Raw genomic sequence first — 16,610 nt, forward strand, 5'->3', positions numbered from 1 at the left:
TTCTGCTTTGTTCTGTTGTCTTGTGTCTTGTCCTGTGTCCTTTTCTTCCCTGAATGTGTGTGTCCTGTGTGTGTGTGCTCTGCTGAGTCTGTTGAGTCTTCGATGATAACCTTTTTTTGGTTTGAGAATTGGTGATTTCCCTTGGGTTGGTCTCTGTGGTTTGAGACTGAGTTAAATATTCTTGATATTTCTCTCACCCTCTCTTATCTTGACTTTGTGGCAGATGAGAGTAAAAATTGGGGCTGTGATGATAACTCCAAAGCAATGGCCGGCCCTTTCCTGGTGACAGAATGATCAATGTGCCAAAGGTGGATATGTGAGGTTGGCCCATTTCTCATTCCTTCTTCCTTTCCTTTTTGGGTCTGGGCCAACTTCAGGGCCCAGAACCGAGCCCACCCACTTATCCCAGCCCATTCCCAAACCCTAGCCCACTCCCCTTTTCGGATAAACCCCTCCCGCCTATCTCCTCTCTCTCAGACTCCTAGAATTCTCCATCTTCCACCGCCCTTTTACCTTGGTTACTCCACCGCCTTCAATGGCGCCCCCCTTTTACCGTTGCTGTTACTTCCCTTATATCCCAGATGCTCTCTCATGTTGAAAAAAACGTAGTATGAAGGACAAAAAGGCTCTGCTATTCCTTTTGTGGTAGATTCCTTGATAATACGGGATTCCCTGCTTGGGTGGAGGTATCACCGGGCTTTCCTGACCATCGGAGCCCTGTTTGGTGGTTACCTGAGTAGATCTGAGCCGCCGGAGTTCTGAACTTGGCTCCTGCTGTTGGCGGTTCTGTTGAGATCTGAGAAGCTGCTCCGTCGTCCATCCCTGGTCTTGATCATTCAGCTGCCGCAAGGGTTGCTGAATATAAGGGGGAAAATCTGAGCCCCTGTGTCCCAAGGACACCTTTTCCCCTTCTCTAACTTTCCTTGTCTTTCTTTCCTCTGACTTTCCCTTGTTTCCCTTTTACTTTCTGCTTGTCTTTGTGTGTTGCAGAGAAGTGGAGAAGACCAGAGGAATCGAGAAGGCTAGAGGGATCGGCACCAGAGGAATCGAGAAGGCCAGAGGGATCGACGCCAGAGGAATCGAGAAGGCCAGAGGGATCGGCGCCAGAGGAACCGAGAAGGCCAGAGGGATCGGCGATAGAGGAATCGAGAAGACCAGAGGAATCGAGAAGGCCAGAGGGATCGGCGCCAGAGGAACCGAGAAGCCAGAGGAACCGGCGCCAGAGGAACCGAGGCCAGCGGGTTCCAATTCAGCGGGATCGAGGCCAGCGGGTTCCAGGCCAGCGGGTTCCAGTCCAGCGGGATCGAGGCCAGCGGGTTCCAGTCCAGCGGGATCGAGGCCAGCGAGTTCCAGTCCAGCGGGATCGAGGCCAGCGGGTTCCAGGCCAGCGGGTTCAAGTCCAGCGGAGTCGCCTCTCCAGTCCAGCGGAGTCGCGTCCTCCAGTGCAGCGGATTCCAGCAGAGCCGATTCCAGTCCAGCGGAGTCGGAGGCGCCAGAGAAATCGCGGCGAGCAGGGAAGTCACCCCGAGCAGGGAAGATCAAGTGCTTGAGCACGAGTGGGGGAGACAGGAGGTTCGAGAACCAAGTGGTGTAACCCTGGCTAGGCGAAGATACCCAACATTATTTTTAAACGATGCATTATATACTTAAAATAAATTGATAAAAAATTAAATTTTATTTTTAACTTACATTTATATTATTTTAAAATTACTACAAATTGGGTCCCCTAAAACAAAATCCTGACTACGTCACTTCTCGCCACTAAAGAGTCTGGGAACTTGATAGTGCCCACGCTTGCTTCGCTAATAAAGCTTTGTTAAACCCCTGCGGATGTTTAAGCGTTTTACTATGTCAAAAACACTTGAATTTCAACAACTCATCACTATCACTATCACTATCACTGTATATATTATTCCAGCCCATGTCCAATATTTTGGTCTCATTGTTTCTTGTTCTTCGTTTATGGCTTCAGGTCTCTCTCTCTCTCTCTCTCTCTCTCTCTCTGTTTATGTGTAAGCCCACGTTTGGTTGGGTGTTTTTAGAGGTTGGAAAGGGAATCAAGTAATTGAATCCATTACTTGTTGTTTGGTTTGGGTAATGAGATAATCATTACCCTTACTTGAGGGTAACCCAATCACCCAATTTGTTACCCCTCAAAATAGAGGGGAAACAAAAGAAAGGGAATCCCTTACTAATGATTTATTTCCATTGTTAAACCAAACACTCAATAAAAGTAATTGTTATTGTTACCATTCCACTCCTTTATTTGATTCCATTCCCTTTCCATTGCTCTACTTGAGCCAAACGAGCACTAAGTCTACTAGCACTCACACGCATACCATCTCAATCCCAACCTCTATGCAAATGGGAGAAAGGGAGAAAGATTTTGAAATCGTGAAATTTGATTTATGGAAACATATTCAATATGCATCTTAAATTAAAGATTATGTCTCTTTAATTTAGGATAGAAAAATCAATCAAAACTAAATTTAGAATGAATAAGGTATTATTATTTAAATTCATCTATTCTTTGAACAAATTATAATTTTTTCTTTAATTTTTTATATCAATTTTTATGATTCTATTTGCATTTTTTAATTATTATATAATTTTTAGTGCAATTAACAATAAATAACTTATGCCGATCATAAATACTTGTTCTGTTGGGCATAGTTTCAAAGACAATACGTTGTCTGCTGTTGATACTTTTTGTGAATACTTACTTTGACGAAAATCTTTGGCATCTATTTCTGAAACACCTCAGTGTATAATATGCAACCTTAAGGTTGCTATTGTGGTGCAGTTCTACTGAAACTGAATAGCCTTTACTCTTATAATTTAATCACTGGAGGGTTACATGGGCTGTTTCTTGACTCGAATCATATAGGCCACTTTATTGCCTTAGCTCAACTCAGCTTGAAAAATAAGTAGATAGCTAAGAACCCAACGACGACAACTACTGTAAGTATGGCCCAACCACTCCGCTCTGCTGTAGTCAGAGTTTCTTCACTCCGCTCTATTGTAGTCATGGTGGTGGATGACAGCTCCTTCATTTCCTGTCTCGAATCATAGTACTGCAAATGTATCCTCAAGACCTGGGGAGTTAAAGACATGACATCAAATGAAAATATAACCATACACTTGTTACTTCGAATCATGAATATGATCACTAGCAGATTTCACTTACCTTATGACCCATAGATTTTGCTTGGGAAACAGCAGCAACCAAATCTCCATCCGTTGTCAGCACAATTTTGTCACCTTCATCATCTTCATACTAAAAGATAATATGCATAGGAAAACCATTAACGTCAAAATTAAAGAAATCTACTACCCACCAAAAGTTGAAAGCCCTTTTGATCATCATATACACCCGCCCGTTGCATAACAGCAGAAGCAAGTTTAGCCAAATTATCTGTGACTGCTTAGGAAGAGAAAGAGACAGATATCTTAGAACAAATAAAAGCTCTTATGCTATACACATCTCTATTAAAACAATAACAAGTAGTAACCATGCATCTAAATCTCTCATTAAGATCAACCAGACTGTAAGTACGACGTTAAACACATCACCATCGATACTTCATAAGTAAATCAAAGATCACAATCACTTCAACTTTAAAAGCATGCATAGCATTTCATAGAGAGAATACATTTAGCTATCCTCAAAGTCCATTTTCAATAAAGAACCATCCGCAAAAAATTATAGGTATCTATTATCACACTTTGCTATAATGCTTTATAGAAAAGACATACAATTCCAAATAACAGAAAATTCCAAATGATACCAAGAGATTTCACAAGTCAGGGAAAGCAAAAGTTAAAGAAAAAAGCAAGGTAGCATATAAGCTTTACTCACCCAAATTAAATCTGTGCACACATCCTTTATGGTCTTTGAGTTTGAAAAAAAATGTCATCTTACTGTATAAAAGAGAATGCAAATGATTAGTATATATGTTTCACCGTCATCAATATACTAAACAATGGTAAGCAAGACCTTTGAGTGTCACCATCATCAGAGGGCTTCAATATAAGTTTTGAATCCATAAGCGTTTCCATCACCGTAATCGCAGCCTCAGTAGATGCAACTAAGATATTCTCGAGCTAGAAGAAAAATGGAAAGCATGTAATTTTTGCTCTTGAGAAATAACATCTCTACACTACTACAATGTTCACTTTTTGAATTAGCAGATATCTCTATAATTATCAATATCTTATGTTGTACAACAATTCAACCAATCATTTCTTGCCACATCATCACCACTAGTTACATATGACTTGGTGCTGCGCTTACCAATCTAATATATTCTCTCTCTTTTTGATGATGTGGTTTACCCCCACACCATCCACCAAGAATATACAACTTTTGGCGGACAACAAAATTGTGGACCAAAGTTTTCTATCTTACAAAACTTAAGAAAGTAAAGGTATCTGGTTTACATTTTTACAAAATGAATATTATTTGTGCAGTAACCAACACCTTACTTTTCTCAGGATAAAGTTCAGTCACTTAAGAAACACAAGTTGAGAAGAATATTGATGAAAAATACGAGAGATACAAAGATGATACTTGATAGAGAATGAAGACAAGAAGCTCTATTTTATATGCATGACTTAAAAGATAAATGCATATATCCGACTTCAGTTAACCTCAAAATCAGGATGGGGTATCCTTTTGAGTATAAATAAGCTGCAATCATATTAGGATGGGGAACCATCAGAGATATTTGGCATACTTGGCACATGACTTGTGAGCAAGCTTGTGAGATCTCATTAAATATTGTTTGACACTAAATATGATATTTTATACTTTCACTTGATAAACATACGATACATATAATTAAACTTATCCCACGGATGAAAATCACAAATTTTGGCAAATACATGGTAGCCTTTAGAGAACAAAACCTATTTCTTTTAATGAATTGTCAAATAGTTCAATTTATATATGAAGCTCTTTAAATGAAGTAAAATACAATAAGCCCAGGCTCATAACAAACAAGACAAGCTTGCCTTGTCTTGCATGAATGAATTACTACTCAAGTTTTGGCAATACACCCAAATATAGAGGTACACTGAACAGTTGTCTTAATAAACAACAAAATGAAATCAATAAAATCACGCCAAAAAGAAACAACAAAATACAAAAATGCAGAGACACTTGATATAGGCCAATCAGGAAGGAACTTTACCTCATAAATTACTCTCTTAGTTATCTGCAAAACATCAACACAAGCTGCAACATTTCCATCTGCAAAGGAAAATGTCATTGTTTCTATATAATAAACAGTGCACACATTCACAGATAGAAAACTAGTACTGACCTTTGTCAACAACAGGAAGAGGTGCAAATTTCCCATCACGCATTATGTACAGTACTTCAAGAATAGTTGTATCTAGTGTTGTGCATTTAGGGTCGGGTGTCATAACCTAGAGACCAAATAACACGAAGGAACAAGAAGTCAAAACCAAAAAATCAAACAATGATTATAAGATGAAAGTTAGGGTTAACCGCCCCACTTCCAGTAAAATTCAAACTAGTGTAAAAGTATCACTCCAAACTTCAAGGGGTCATAGCAAAAATTCATTTAATCTGAATTACATTAAGGTGCAAAGGCAGCTTCGCAAGTGGTGGCTAAATCATATCAATAAAGATCAAATATTTATGCCACCTTCTGCAAAGATAATGTATGATCTACAAGTTGGAGCACTAAGAAAATAAGTAGTCAAACCTTCTCCACTAGAGTAACCTCAGGAGAGAGGTTCTGGGCCACAACGCGCATAAGAATATCTTTTGAACTGAAAAACCAAAAACCAAAAAGTGAAAAGAAAAGCATAAATAGAAAAAGTTAATTTTTTTTAAAAATGAACAAAATCATTATAAATCATTTTGGAAAGATAAAATGACAATCAAGAGACATTCTTTCACATTCCTAAAGTATATAAAGACAATTAGAGATTTTTGATCAAAGATAGTACGTGAGTATCCCGCGAATGTTGTTTCCTGTCATAATAAGAACATAATTGACCCATGAATCCCGCATTTTTTTAGCAGCAACATAAACTGTGTCTGAAGGTGATACAGTTGCAACCCTGAATAAACGATATAAATAGAGTAGCATAAGCAATACTGAAAAACTGATTGTCCCATCTCAAACGAAATATAAACCTTAGGAAGTACACCTTCTTACCTATAAGGCTCCAAAATAATAGTAGATATAGAAGATCTGAACAAGCGGTCACGAATGCCCTCGAAAGCTGCTATTTCTAAAACATAAATACAAACAATAGAAACAGAATCTCTTGTCAAAATTACAGACCTTTATACAAATCAAAAATAGCAAACCAATCAAGTGAAAACATAAGAAGCATTCATTAGTGGCAAAACAAAATAAGATAGTATTTACAATTCCTTTAAAGGGATAATATTATCACATCAAAAAAATAGATGAATTATATTATTACTCTTTGGGTGAAAAAGAGAAATGAGAAAGAGTGAAATTTTCTTTTGTAGAAAATGAGGGGAAAGAAAGAAGGAATTTAAAGGGAAAATATTTGTCTTATCCTTTTTTTCTCATGATAAATTTACTTCAAAAGAGCCCACATGGAAGTTTGAACTAGCAAACGTTTAGGTCCTTGAATCTAAGCAAAAAGCTTGAATATGAACTAGTTTGGACTTTGGATCCACTGCTACCAAACATAGTGTCGTATATCATCTTCACTAATCAACCCAATTAAAAAAAATGAACATGTCAATCTAAGTTGTATGATATGTAACTTTATCCAACTTTTAACTTTAATAACTCTCTAGTTCATAGCATTCCATTGCATTGTAAGGACACAATACAACTTAATTTTACTACGACAAGGTTATCATGCATATCTATTACAAGAAATGTTCCTTACAGACATGTAATAAGCAACCACAAATTAATATACCTATGAAAGATAGGGCTAGCAGAAAGTGAACATATGCAAGTAAGTTGTGTTCTCTAACACTAAGTAGATCTTCACTTTAGTTAGAATTCTAGTACTGAGCTTCCCAATATGACTCCAATATTTACAGCAAATATGCATTGAATATGTGTTCTCTAACCCTAAGGAGATATTTTTTTCATTGGAATACATGCAAACTGATATTACAAATAAACACTGACAAGAATAATAAACTAACCAGGTAAGTCGTTTCCATATCGATGTTCATGTCCTTGTTCATACACTCTTGCTGTCATAACACTTTTCTTCTTGACATATTTCTCTATACTTAATATGGTATCATCAAGGCAACTAGTAATATCTAACAGGGCTATGATTTGATCGCTCTCAAAAACCGGAAGATGCCTACAATTCCCTGTTAAAAAAGTAAAAGGAAATGTCGAGTATAAGAAAGTAACTAGACAATGGAATATTGCGTTTCTTTGTGAAACACAAAAACTTCTTAGGCAATTAAGAGCAAGCAACAAGCAAAGGAAAAGGTAACCTATGACCGTTATCTGCAAAGCTTCAATAATCGGAGCACTTGAGCTCACAATAGATCGGTCTCTTGTCATAACTTCTGAAATTAATGTCCGGTCGGGTTTCAATTGCTTTGCTACAACCCTAGTCATAATGTCCTGTGCACCAAAAATGAACCAATATAACTAACAAACAAGGAGATATTGATACATATTTTAATTCAATTGATTTCAGAGATATATATTCCAAGATATATACGTACATATACACAAATACAACATATGCAATAAAACTGCTCTCAGATCTTTACTTTCAAACTTCAATTTTGCATTAGCATATGCAATAAAACTAGAAAACAAACAAAAGAAAGAGTAAGGAATAATATGACGACTACACACAGCTCATATTATTATCTCTCATAATATTACCTTATCAGTGACGATTCCTGAAACCAAATTATTAGTATCATTCACCAGAACAGCATCTACACATATGGCCGCCATTCTTTTACAGACATCTAGTACAGTCGTCCCTTCGGAAACTGTGAGTTTCTTGGATAATTGAAGATTCTTCAATGTTCTCTCTCCCTCACCACTACATGTACATATATAACTCAATCATGTCAATTGACCAAGCAAAGAAATATAATCACTATATGAGAATGAAAATACGTCAATTTTCAAAAATCAAGATATGATACGTCAAAAATACGTTTTTATTTTTTATTTATTATATATTATATACTAGTATATACTAAAAGTCCATAATTCATGGGTCTGACATATTCATGTCAATAGCCATTAATAATCAATTTTAAAATTCCTATTATCCTAAAGCATTATAATTTATAGACATAAAATCAACAATTACTTAATTTACTTCCCAACTACAAAATCACCGGATACCAATTAATTCCCAATAATTAAAAAACAATAGATCCTGCTAGGGATGTTAAAAAAGCCCAAAACCGACGGTTCGACCCGAATAGACTGATAAAAAATGAAGGTTAAGGTTGAAAATTTTTAGCCCAAAAAAATTTATCCCGAATGGCCCGAGCCCGATAGGGTTGGCCCGATTAACCAAATACTTTCTTAATAATTGATTTTTAAACTTCAATACTTTACTTTTTAATTCGATAATAACATTTTGATGCTTATAGAATATGCTTTAATTTTTTTCAACGGTTAATAACAAACTTCTATGATATAAAAGTCAACGAAAGATAATCATTTATGTTAAATCTCCATACAATTTTTATCGAAAATGAAGTTAAAGTTAGACATTGTGTAAACTTACGTTAAAATAACACTAATTTTTGTATCTAAAACAAGACGAAAAGTCTTAATCTAAAAAACAAGACATATTTTTGTTACAAGAATATGATTATCTATAAAAAAATAAATATTAAAAAATCGTAAACTTACGGGCCCGAACGGGCTAGCCCGAGTTAGGGTCGAAAAATTTTAGCCCGAAAAATAAAAAAAAAAGAACCGACTAGTCTGAACCAAAAGTAACCCGAAACCGAGTGGATTGGCCCGATTGACATTAGGGATGGCAATTTACCCGCGGGTAATTAATACCCGCAAAAACCCGAACCTATTATGGTGGGTTTGAGAGGCATTTGATATCCACGGATAGTTTCGTGGTTGCAATTCACTATCCATTTAGTTCCATTTAGTTCGTGGGTATGAGTTTTGATACTTATTATCCATACTTGCGAAACCCGTTTACCCGCGAAAAATATCCGCAAAAATACCCGTCAATTACCCGTGAAATACCCGTCAATTACCCTTTAAATTTGTTATAAATTTATAATTAAATTTTATTTTGCGGGTATTCAATAGATAGTGGATGGCGGGTATCCGACGGATAGCGGGTGGCGAATACCCGACGGGTAGCGGGTATCCGCGGGTGGCGGGTTTGGATACCATTTGATATCTATGGATAGTTTCGTGGTTAAAAACCACTATCCATTTAGTTCGTGGATATGAGTATGGATAGTCACTATCCGTACCCATCGTACCCGATTGCTATCCCTAATTGACATCCCTGGATCCTGCCAATTGATGTAGGCGCGGCCAGCAGCGCACAAGTGCGTGAATAGCTTCGGAGTCAGCGGTGATGATTGAGAGGGTGTTTGGCTAAGCTTATAAGCTCCTTAAAACAACTTACAAGCTTCTTCAAAATGTTTGGCAAAATAAGCTCATAAACAGATTATAAGCTCCAAAAATAAGCTCCAAGAGCTTATAAATTCCCAAAAAAATAAGTTCCTCTACCCCAACTTATTTTTTTATAATCTCATATGCAACAATCATTTTACAATTATTTTTCAACTATAATTTATTATTTTCATCATATATCATTTATGTTCATTTTTCTTCGATTTTCTCTCTCTAAATTTTTTTTTTCTCTCTTTAGCAAAAAATTCACTCTCTAACTTATATGCTCAATTATCCAAACACTTTGACAACTTATAAGCTCTTAAAAATTACTCCCTCCGTCCCAGCTTTTTGTATCCACTTTTAGTAGTATTTACTACTAAAAGTGGATACAAAAAGCTGGGACGGAGGGAGTACATTTTATAAACTTTTGAAACATCTTATAAGCTCCAAGAGCTTATAAGCTCTTTAAAAAAAGCTTAGCCAAACACCCTCTGAATGAGGTTTGAGAAGAATGACACACGGGCTAAGGTTTACAGTATGACAACAATTTTAATTAACATATTAAACACTTTTACACAATAACACACATATTAACCAATTAATTGGACAAATAACACCAACATAACAATAACATAAGTCAAATCTCATTTTTCTTTAAAAAAAAAAAAAAAAAAAAAAAAAGACCACCACTCAAATCTCATTCCATATAATATACCAAATTCAGAAACCAAATAATAAGTCTACAAATTCAGAAACACTGACATAACAGATCTCATTCCAAATAATAAGCACGCAAATTCAGAAAAACTAACATAACAGGGATGCGCGACTCGGCCATGTCGATCTCTAAACCCTCTGGTATCTCTCTCGAGGCTTTGTTTCCTCACACCACTATCTGTTGCGCCTCTCTGGCAATCTGGCAAGCTCTATACCCTCTGGCTATCTCTCCCGAGACTTGTTTCCTCACACCACTATTATCTTTTATATACTTCTTCTTTTATATACTTCTCCTCCTACGAATAGAGTCCATTTTCTTTTTCTTTTTTTGAGGATAATTAGAGTCCCATTCGATGAATTTCCTACCATACTATACACAGACACACGTTTCCTACCATGGGGGCACGTGCCCCCACAACTAATTTTTTTTTTTTATTAGTTATGTATACTTCTCAAGCCCAAACTTAATCGGTGCCCCCTTCAGATATTTTTATATGAATTCCCAAATCCCAAGCCCCCCAAAACCCCAAAATCAACTCCTTTTAAGAAATTCGGCGGCTCTGTCTATCTCCATTAATTTTTTTTGAAAGAGTCTCTCTCCATTATTATAGCACTAGTATGCCCGTCCGTGCGATGCAAGGCAAATATAGAAATTAAACGAAATGTTTATATAAATAAATAAATAATATAAATATTAAAGAGAGTAAAAAATATGAACAAATACTAAATTTTTTAAAAAAATAAAATAATATAATGAACAAGAATTAATCAAAAAACTCAAATTTGAAAACATCAAATTTTCAACTTTATATAAAGTTTAATGATAGTAATAATTATTAAATAATTAAAAATTATTTGATAAATTATTATTATTATACGTCATATTTGATACAAAAATATAACTAATATTTGAAATTATATTTATATAACTATTTACTATCTACAAAGTTGTATTAAAATTAATACAAAAAAAAATATTTAGAAAAATAGTTATATTATGAACCAATATATTTTCATTCACCTTTGTTACATTCTAAACTGTTATAATTATAAAAAAAAACAAGTAAAGCAAAAAATATGCTATTTACTTATTTTCCATTTAAAAACACAAAATAAAAATAAATACATATATCGAAGAAAAATATAGCATAAAAAAGTAAACATGTCATTAAGGAGAGAGGATTAAGAAAAACAATAAAGAGAGTATTGAGGAAGTATACAAAAAATTATTTTAAAATTTTAAATTACTATAACTTATACAATGTAATATTGAATGATGTACGTGGTAGCAGATTTGTATGGCTGGTCCCGGAAGCATGGCTGCAAGAGATGGTGTTGAATAAAAAATGAGTAAATTACATCAACTACTCTTTATCTGAAATATTGTCGATTTTTAGATTTTAGCAATGTAATTATCTGCAGATTTGATATGCAATTCGACAAGTTGTATTTATTTCGTTCCAATACAAAATTGAATGATGTACGTAGTAGCAACTTTGATCTACATTTACAAGGAATGATTAATTGATACAAACTATCCAATCTAGCAAATTAAAAGTGTTGTTGACTGTACTAACTTGTTTATTCTGGAATTAAATACTTATAGCCATAAGTGATTTGTGTGTGCAAGACATTCTTGGCTTGGCAACTGGTCTTTTCTAGCCTCCTGTTGGGTAAAAGATACTATTTGAACCAAATTATGGGATGCTTTCTTGTGGCAGCTGGTGTCGTAGTTGCGGTTTCAATTAAGGTATTGCTCTTGTTCAAGTCTTACTCTATTCTAACACAATTTGCACACTGCATCAACTACTATTTGTTTGAAGAAAAGAACAGTACTAGTTTCTTGTTTCTTCATTAGGAAGATATATAAATAATTAGATATTGTGATGAAAAAATATAGCTACTAGTCTTGGTTGTTTATGTTGTACCTGAAAACTATTGATGCTCTAAAATTGTATTTAATTTTCTGTTTACCTCTTAAATAAATGTTTATCTCCATGAAATTCACTCTCGTTTTTCTATCTAATTAATTTCACAGGGTTGGTATGCAGCTACTGCGAGAGGCAAAAACACAAGCAGTAGATTATTTGATCCTGTTGATTGTCGGAGCTTGCTTGGGCTCACTCATCAAAGCGAATGATGAAACCTTCGGTTTTAGTGCTTATACATATACGATTATGTCACAGCCCGCCCTAACTAGGGATAGTTAGGCCGAGTGATCCACGACTAGGGATGGGGTTAAAGAAGAAGGGGAAGAAAAGGGGCGTCATTTATAGCCGTAAAACTTACTCATCTTAATAAAAGTCGTCATTTTTATTCATTAATACTCAATTGAAAACAGTCTATGAAAGACAGCATAAAACTTAATTAATATCATTAATCAAGTTATACATCATATGAAACCATTCTCTTAAGACTCAAAGTATGACATAACATACTATAACATCAACAACATCTTGCAGCGGAAAGTAGCTAGACATATGTATGAAGACATATTCTAGACAGGTTAACTATTTATTAACAACCCTGGAGACTCCGCTCATTGCAGCACCATCATCACATCAGCTCAACCTGCACATTTAGAAAACATATGCAGGGCTGAGTACAAAAGCACTCAGTGGGCACGTATGCCTAGGTATAAAAATACATGCTTCAAAACTGTAAATTGTCATGCCATCATAAACAGTACAGCAAGGGAGTTTTTTCGCTAAAAAGGCCCAAGCTTACTAAGTTCATTTGTGATTCTTAAAGTTCGTCTGATCAGACTAAGTTCTTTTGTAATCTATCATATCTGGAACTTTGTGCCGGAGAGGTGGCCACCTCTCACGGTCACTTGACCGGCGAACCCGCTAGATGACTCACGGTCACTGGTGTACACTAGTCCTGGCAGGATAGCTATCAACTGCTCAGGACCCGAATTCGATTGCATCATTGGCAAAGCCAAAGCAGATAGATATCATACTAAAATTGAAACATTTTATGGCAAGACAATACTTGAAATAACTTTAACTCAAAGATTTTGTCATGAAATAACTTGTTTGAATGTAACATTTAAACTCATTTGATATATATGAAACTGAAATTAACTGTTAGATCATCTCATGCATTCATTCGTATAAGAGGCCTACGATACGTAGGGGATCTCTATATACGTATAGTAAAAGTAATGCCCACCTCGTTGTGTCTCTGTATCAATGAGTAACGTCACTCTCTCCCTCAAGTCGTTACTTCCCAAAAGGACCTTCATTGTTATGAAGAATTGATGAGAAGTTATAAAAGAAACCTCGATCAATAATCTAATCTCTTTTATGAAACATTAGTATCTCTAATGTTCATCTCTCTTGATTGTTAATCAATATAACAATTATTATCTCTCGTCATTACTCATTAATTATAACATCCTTATGTTATAATTAGCAGCTCTTCAATTAAAAGAAATATTTAACACATCGAAAAGTCCACTTTCTTAGCAGATCTATTCGCTCTCATCTCGTCTAATTAACCGATTAGAAAGTTAAACTTTCCATTAGGCATGTATTTGAGTCACGGGTCAACAAGAATTGACTATGCTCAAATTCTAATTTCACTAAAAATTTTGGCATGACCTATTCATATATAATGTCAGCCACGAGATTTCAACGCGTGAATCTCACTACGTGAACTCGTCTCTCGACTCAAAACTTAACATCTTGACATCTTTTCAACGCAAACCAAACAATTCAAAATCATCAAAACTCTTTATCAGTAAACTATCATTTATACTCGACACCAATTGTTCGAGTGTCAGATACCAATATTTATGTGCGTTAATCATAACTCTCACAACTCACACCATTTAGTCATATCGTATCATCCATCAAAACAAATATAATCAAGTTGTTTTCTAGAAAGTTTTGCTGTTTTTGTGTCATCTTTAAAAATTCATAACAACCAACTCAATCATCATAAACTCTCATACCAATTGATCTCAAAAACTTCATGAAGTGTAGTTCACTCTAAAAATGGTAGTTAACCAAAAAGGTTAAAGGTTTTTGGAGATATTGCTCTTTTAGTGCAGGCTGTCAAAGATTGACAGTTTCTGCCAATTTTGTTTAGGCCATTAGAAACCAAGGCAAACCTTAATAAAATTCCATCAAATTTAATCATCCAAAACTAAAGGTATCCTTGAAGATTTGGTTAAAATTTCACAAGAGAAAACGTTCATATGATCTGCCAAATAAACAATGAAACTCATACACTTTTACTGTTGGACAAATATGATAGCAGAACAGGGCATTTTTGAAATAATAAACTGCTTTGTTTCAGAGGTCATAAAAATCGAAATCTTATGTTTTTAGAAAAGTATTGAAGTCTAGTTTCGTTTAAAAAAAACGGTGATGCAAAATCCTTCATGGATTAATAGATATAAACGTTTTTGTGAAGTCTACCAATAGTTGACAGATTCTGTCAAGGATTTTTCAAAATATCTTTAAAATAGCAAACATCATCCAAAAGACATGAAATTTTGCAGCAACGAAATACACATATCATAGATAAACATACTAAAATTTCAGAGCCATCAAGCAATGAAAACTCATCGAAACATAAGCTTGAAACTGCTGTAAAATTTTGACAGAATTCCAGTTTTAATTTCGTTCAACAATTATCATCCATAAATTGTAAATCAATTAGCATGCTCATGTGATATCGTAGAACACATATACGCAATAATATTCATTATGCAACGTCTCAAACTTCACGAATTTAAATAATCATACCCTAAAAATTTATACAATTTTCGTGCTTGGAAAAATACGAATTTAATATATATCGATTCTAGCATACCCCTAAGCACAATTATCAAGTCAAAACGATCAAACAAAAATCGAAAGACAAGCTAATATGTGAAAAACGGGGCTGCCCTCATGGGTTTCATAGCTACGGTTCGTTCCGTTCTTACTCCCTTCATTAAACATGCTCAACATCTACCCAAGAACAACATACTAAAATTTCACGACGATCCGACGTCGTTTCAAAATAAAGTCGAGAATCGACGTTTTTCGACGTCGACGAAAATCGAAAAGAAAACCATCAAAACGTAGGTAGAGATCTTACCTACTTAGATACGTGATCGAAAAGATGATCGGCGTTCATCTCGGTGCTCAAATCGGAGCTCAAAAGCTTGAGCTCAAGCTAAAAATGGTATATGCGTGAATGGTGTGTGTGTTTTAGGTGTTAGTGTGTGTGAGTTGTGTGTGGGCTGAAAATCAACGTGAGTTAAGAGTGTTTGACTGAACTTGGGCGGTTGGGGGGTGGTTTTGGTGGGGTAGGGTTAGATATTTAGTCGTTAAATATCTCGTCTCGTCTCGTCTCGTCTCGTCTCGTCTCGTTTTAACGACTAACAACCCATACTCTTCGTTACTCGCCCTCTCAACCTCTACTCACTTTCATTACACTCGTAATTCTATATAAATATAGAAAACGCAAGCTCGTTCTCGAAATTCTGATAAACGAGCTCGGTTCGTTTATCGAGAAATCCCGATTTAGTATTCACTCGTCGTCCAAAAATAAAAACTTTCATTATTGGACTCGTATCGAAAAACTAAGAATATTTCTCGACGACGTGCACGTAAGATTTTGAAAGTCGACAAAAAGACGAAATAGCCGTATTTTACTATTCATCGTCAAAAAGTCAAAAATTTCAAAAACGTCTTAACGGACTCAGATTTCACTTCCGAGTTCACCGTTCTCATTCAAATAATTATCTAGAATTATTTGAATACTCAAACTCAAATACGGATATAAAATCCCACATCATTCTCACATCATCAAAAGAACATCTCAACATTTTTAAAATAATAAGAAAACTTCATATAACTCCTCATCTGTTTACAAAGTAAATCAAACAAGGGATCTAAACCCTAATTACTCAAACTCAAGCAATTAAACACGTCATCAAAAGTCCGGGTATTACAGATTATTTCTGTTTGTAAGTCACAAATCCTCAGTTTCTTGTGCCAGTGCTGATAATTCATCTATTATGAATCAAATTTCACTTCACCAAGATTGAAAAACTGAATCAAATTCTGTTGCATCTCTATGCAGAAGATTAAGTATTAGGGATCTGATCTCCAACACTCCTGTTTACAGTTCAGCTACTGATGTATCAGGAGAGGGACTGAGTTTGGTGTTGAGGCGATGGGCTAGCAAGAAAATGGCCGGATCTACGAAAAATGGCTGTGACTCATTGCCCAAGCTTTTCATCCTGTTTGGTGAAAAAGGTTGCTAGACATGTTG

The 16,610-nt window shown here is 35.3% G+C and overlaps 1 protein-coding gene and 1 long non-coding RNA gene across 5 annotated transcripts; both read right to left on the reverse strand.

Moving 5' to 3' along the window:
• Nucleotides 1-2,762: 2,762 nt before the first annotated feature.
• On the reverse strand, nucleotides 2,763-10,630 carry LOC130995134 (CBS domain-containing protein CBSCBSPB3-like). Of its 4 annotated transcripts, none has more exons than XM_057920281.1 (14): nucleotides 10,430-10,630; nucleotides 7,884-8,049; nucleotides 7,481-7,613; nucleotides 7,175-7,351; nucleotides 6,192-6,267; nucleotides 5,980-6,093; nucleotides 5,733-5,799; nucleotides 5,325-5,430; nucleotides 5,193-5,251; nucleotides 3,998-4,104; nucleotides 3,860-3,921; nucleotides 3,339-3,424; nucleotides 3,188-3,277; nucleotides 2,763-3,095 (listed from the first exon to the last, which is right to left on the reverse strand). In XM_057920281.1, exons 1-14 carry the CDS (start codon nucleotides 10,453-10,455, stop codon nucleotides 2,907-2,909), a joined length of 1,458 nt encoding a protein of 485 aa, XP_057776264.1. In that variant the 5' UTR covers nucleotides 10,456-10,630; the 3' UTR covers nucleotides 2,763-2,906. The 4 variants fall into 4 exon arrangements, with proteins under 4 accessions (XP_057776264.1, XP_057776265.1, XP_057776268.1 ...); XM_057920282.1 differs by having other exon boundaries at nucleotides 2,769-3,095; nucleotides 3,339-3,421; nucleotides 10,430-10,629; XM_057920285.1 differs by having other exon boundaries at nucleotides 2,956-3,095; nucleotides 3,188-3,237; nucleotides 3,339-3,421.
• Nucleotides 10,631-12,646: 2,016 nt separating this feature from the next.
• Nucleotides 12,647-16,131, reverse strand: LOC130995135 (uncharacterized). The gene is made up of 3 exons (XR_009092063.1): nucleotides 15,429-16,131; nucleotides 13,509-13,575; nucleotides 12,647-12,905 (listed from the first exon to the last, which is right to left on the reverse strand). It is a non-coding gene; the product is annotated as an uncharacterized LOC130995135 (long non-coding RNA).
• Nucleotides 16,132-16,610: the final 479 nt, after the last annotated feature.

Source organism: Salvia miltiorrhiza, chromosome 7 (genome assembly GCF_028751815.1).
Source record: "Salvia miltiorrhiza cultivar Shanhuang (shh) chromosome 7, IMPLAD_Smil_shh, whole genome shotgun sequence".
Taxonomy (NCBI): Eukaryota; Viridiplantae; Streptophyta; class Magnoliopsida; order Lamiales; family Lamiaceae; genus Salvia; species Salvia miltiorrhiza.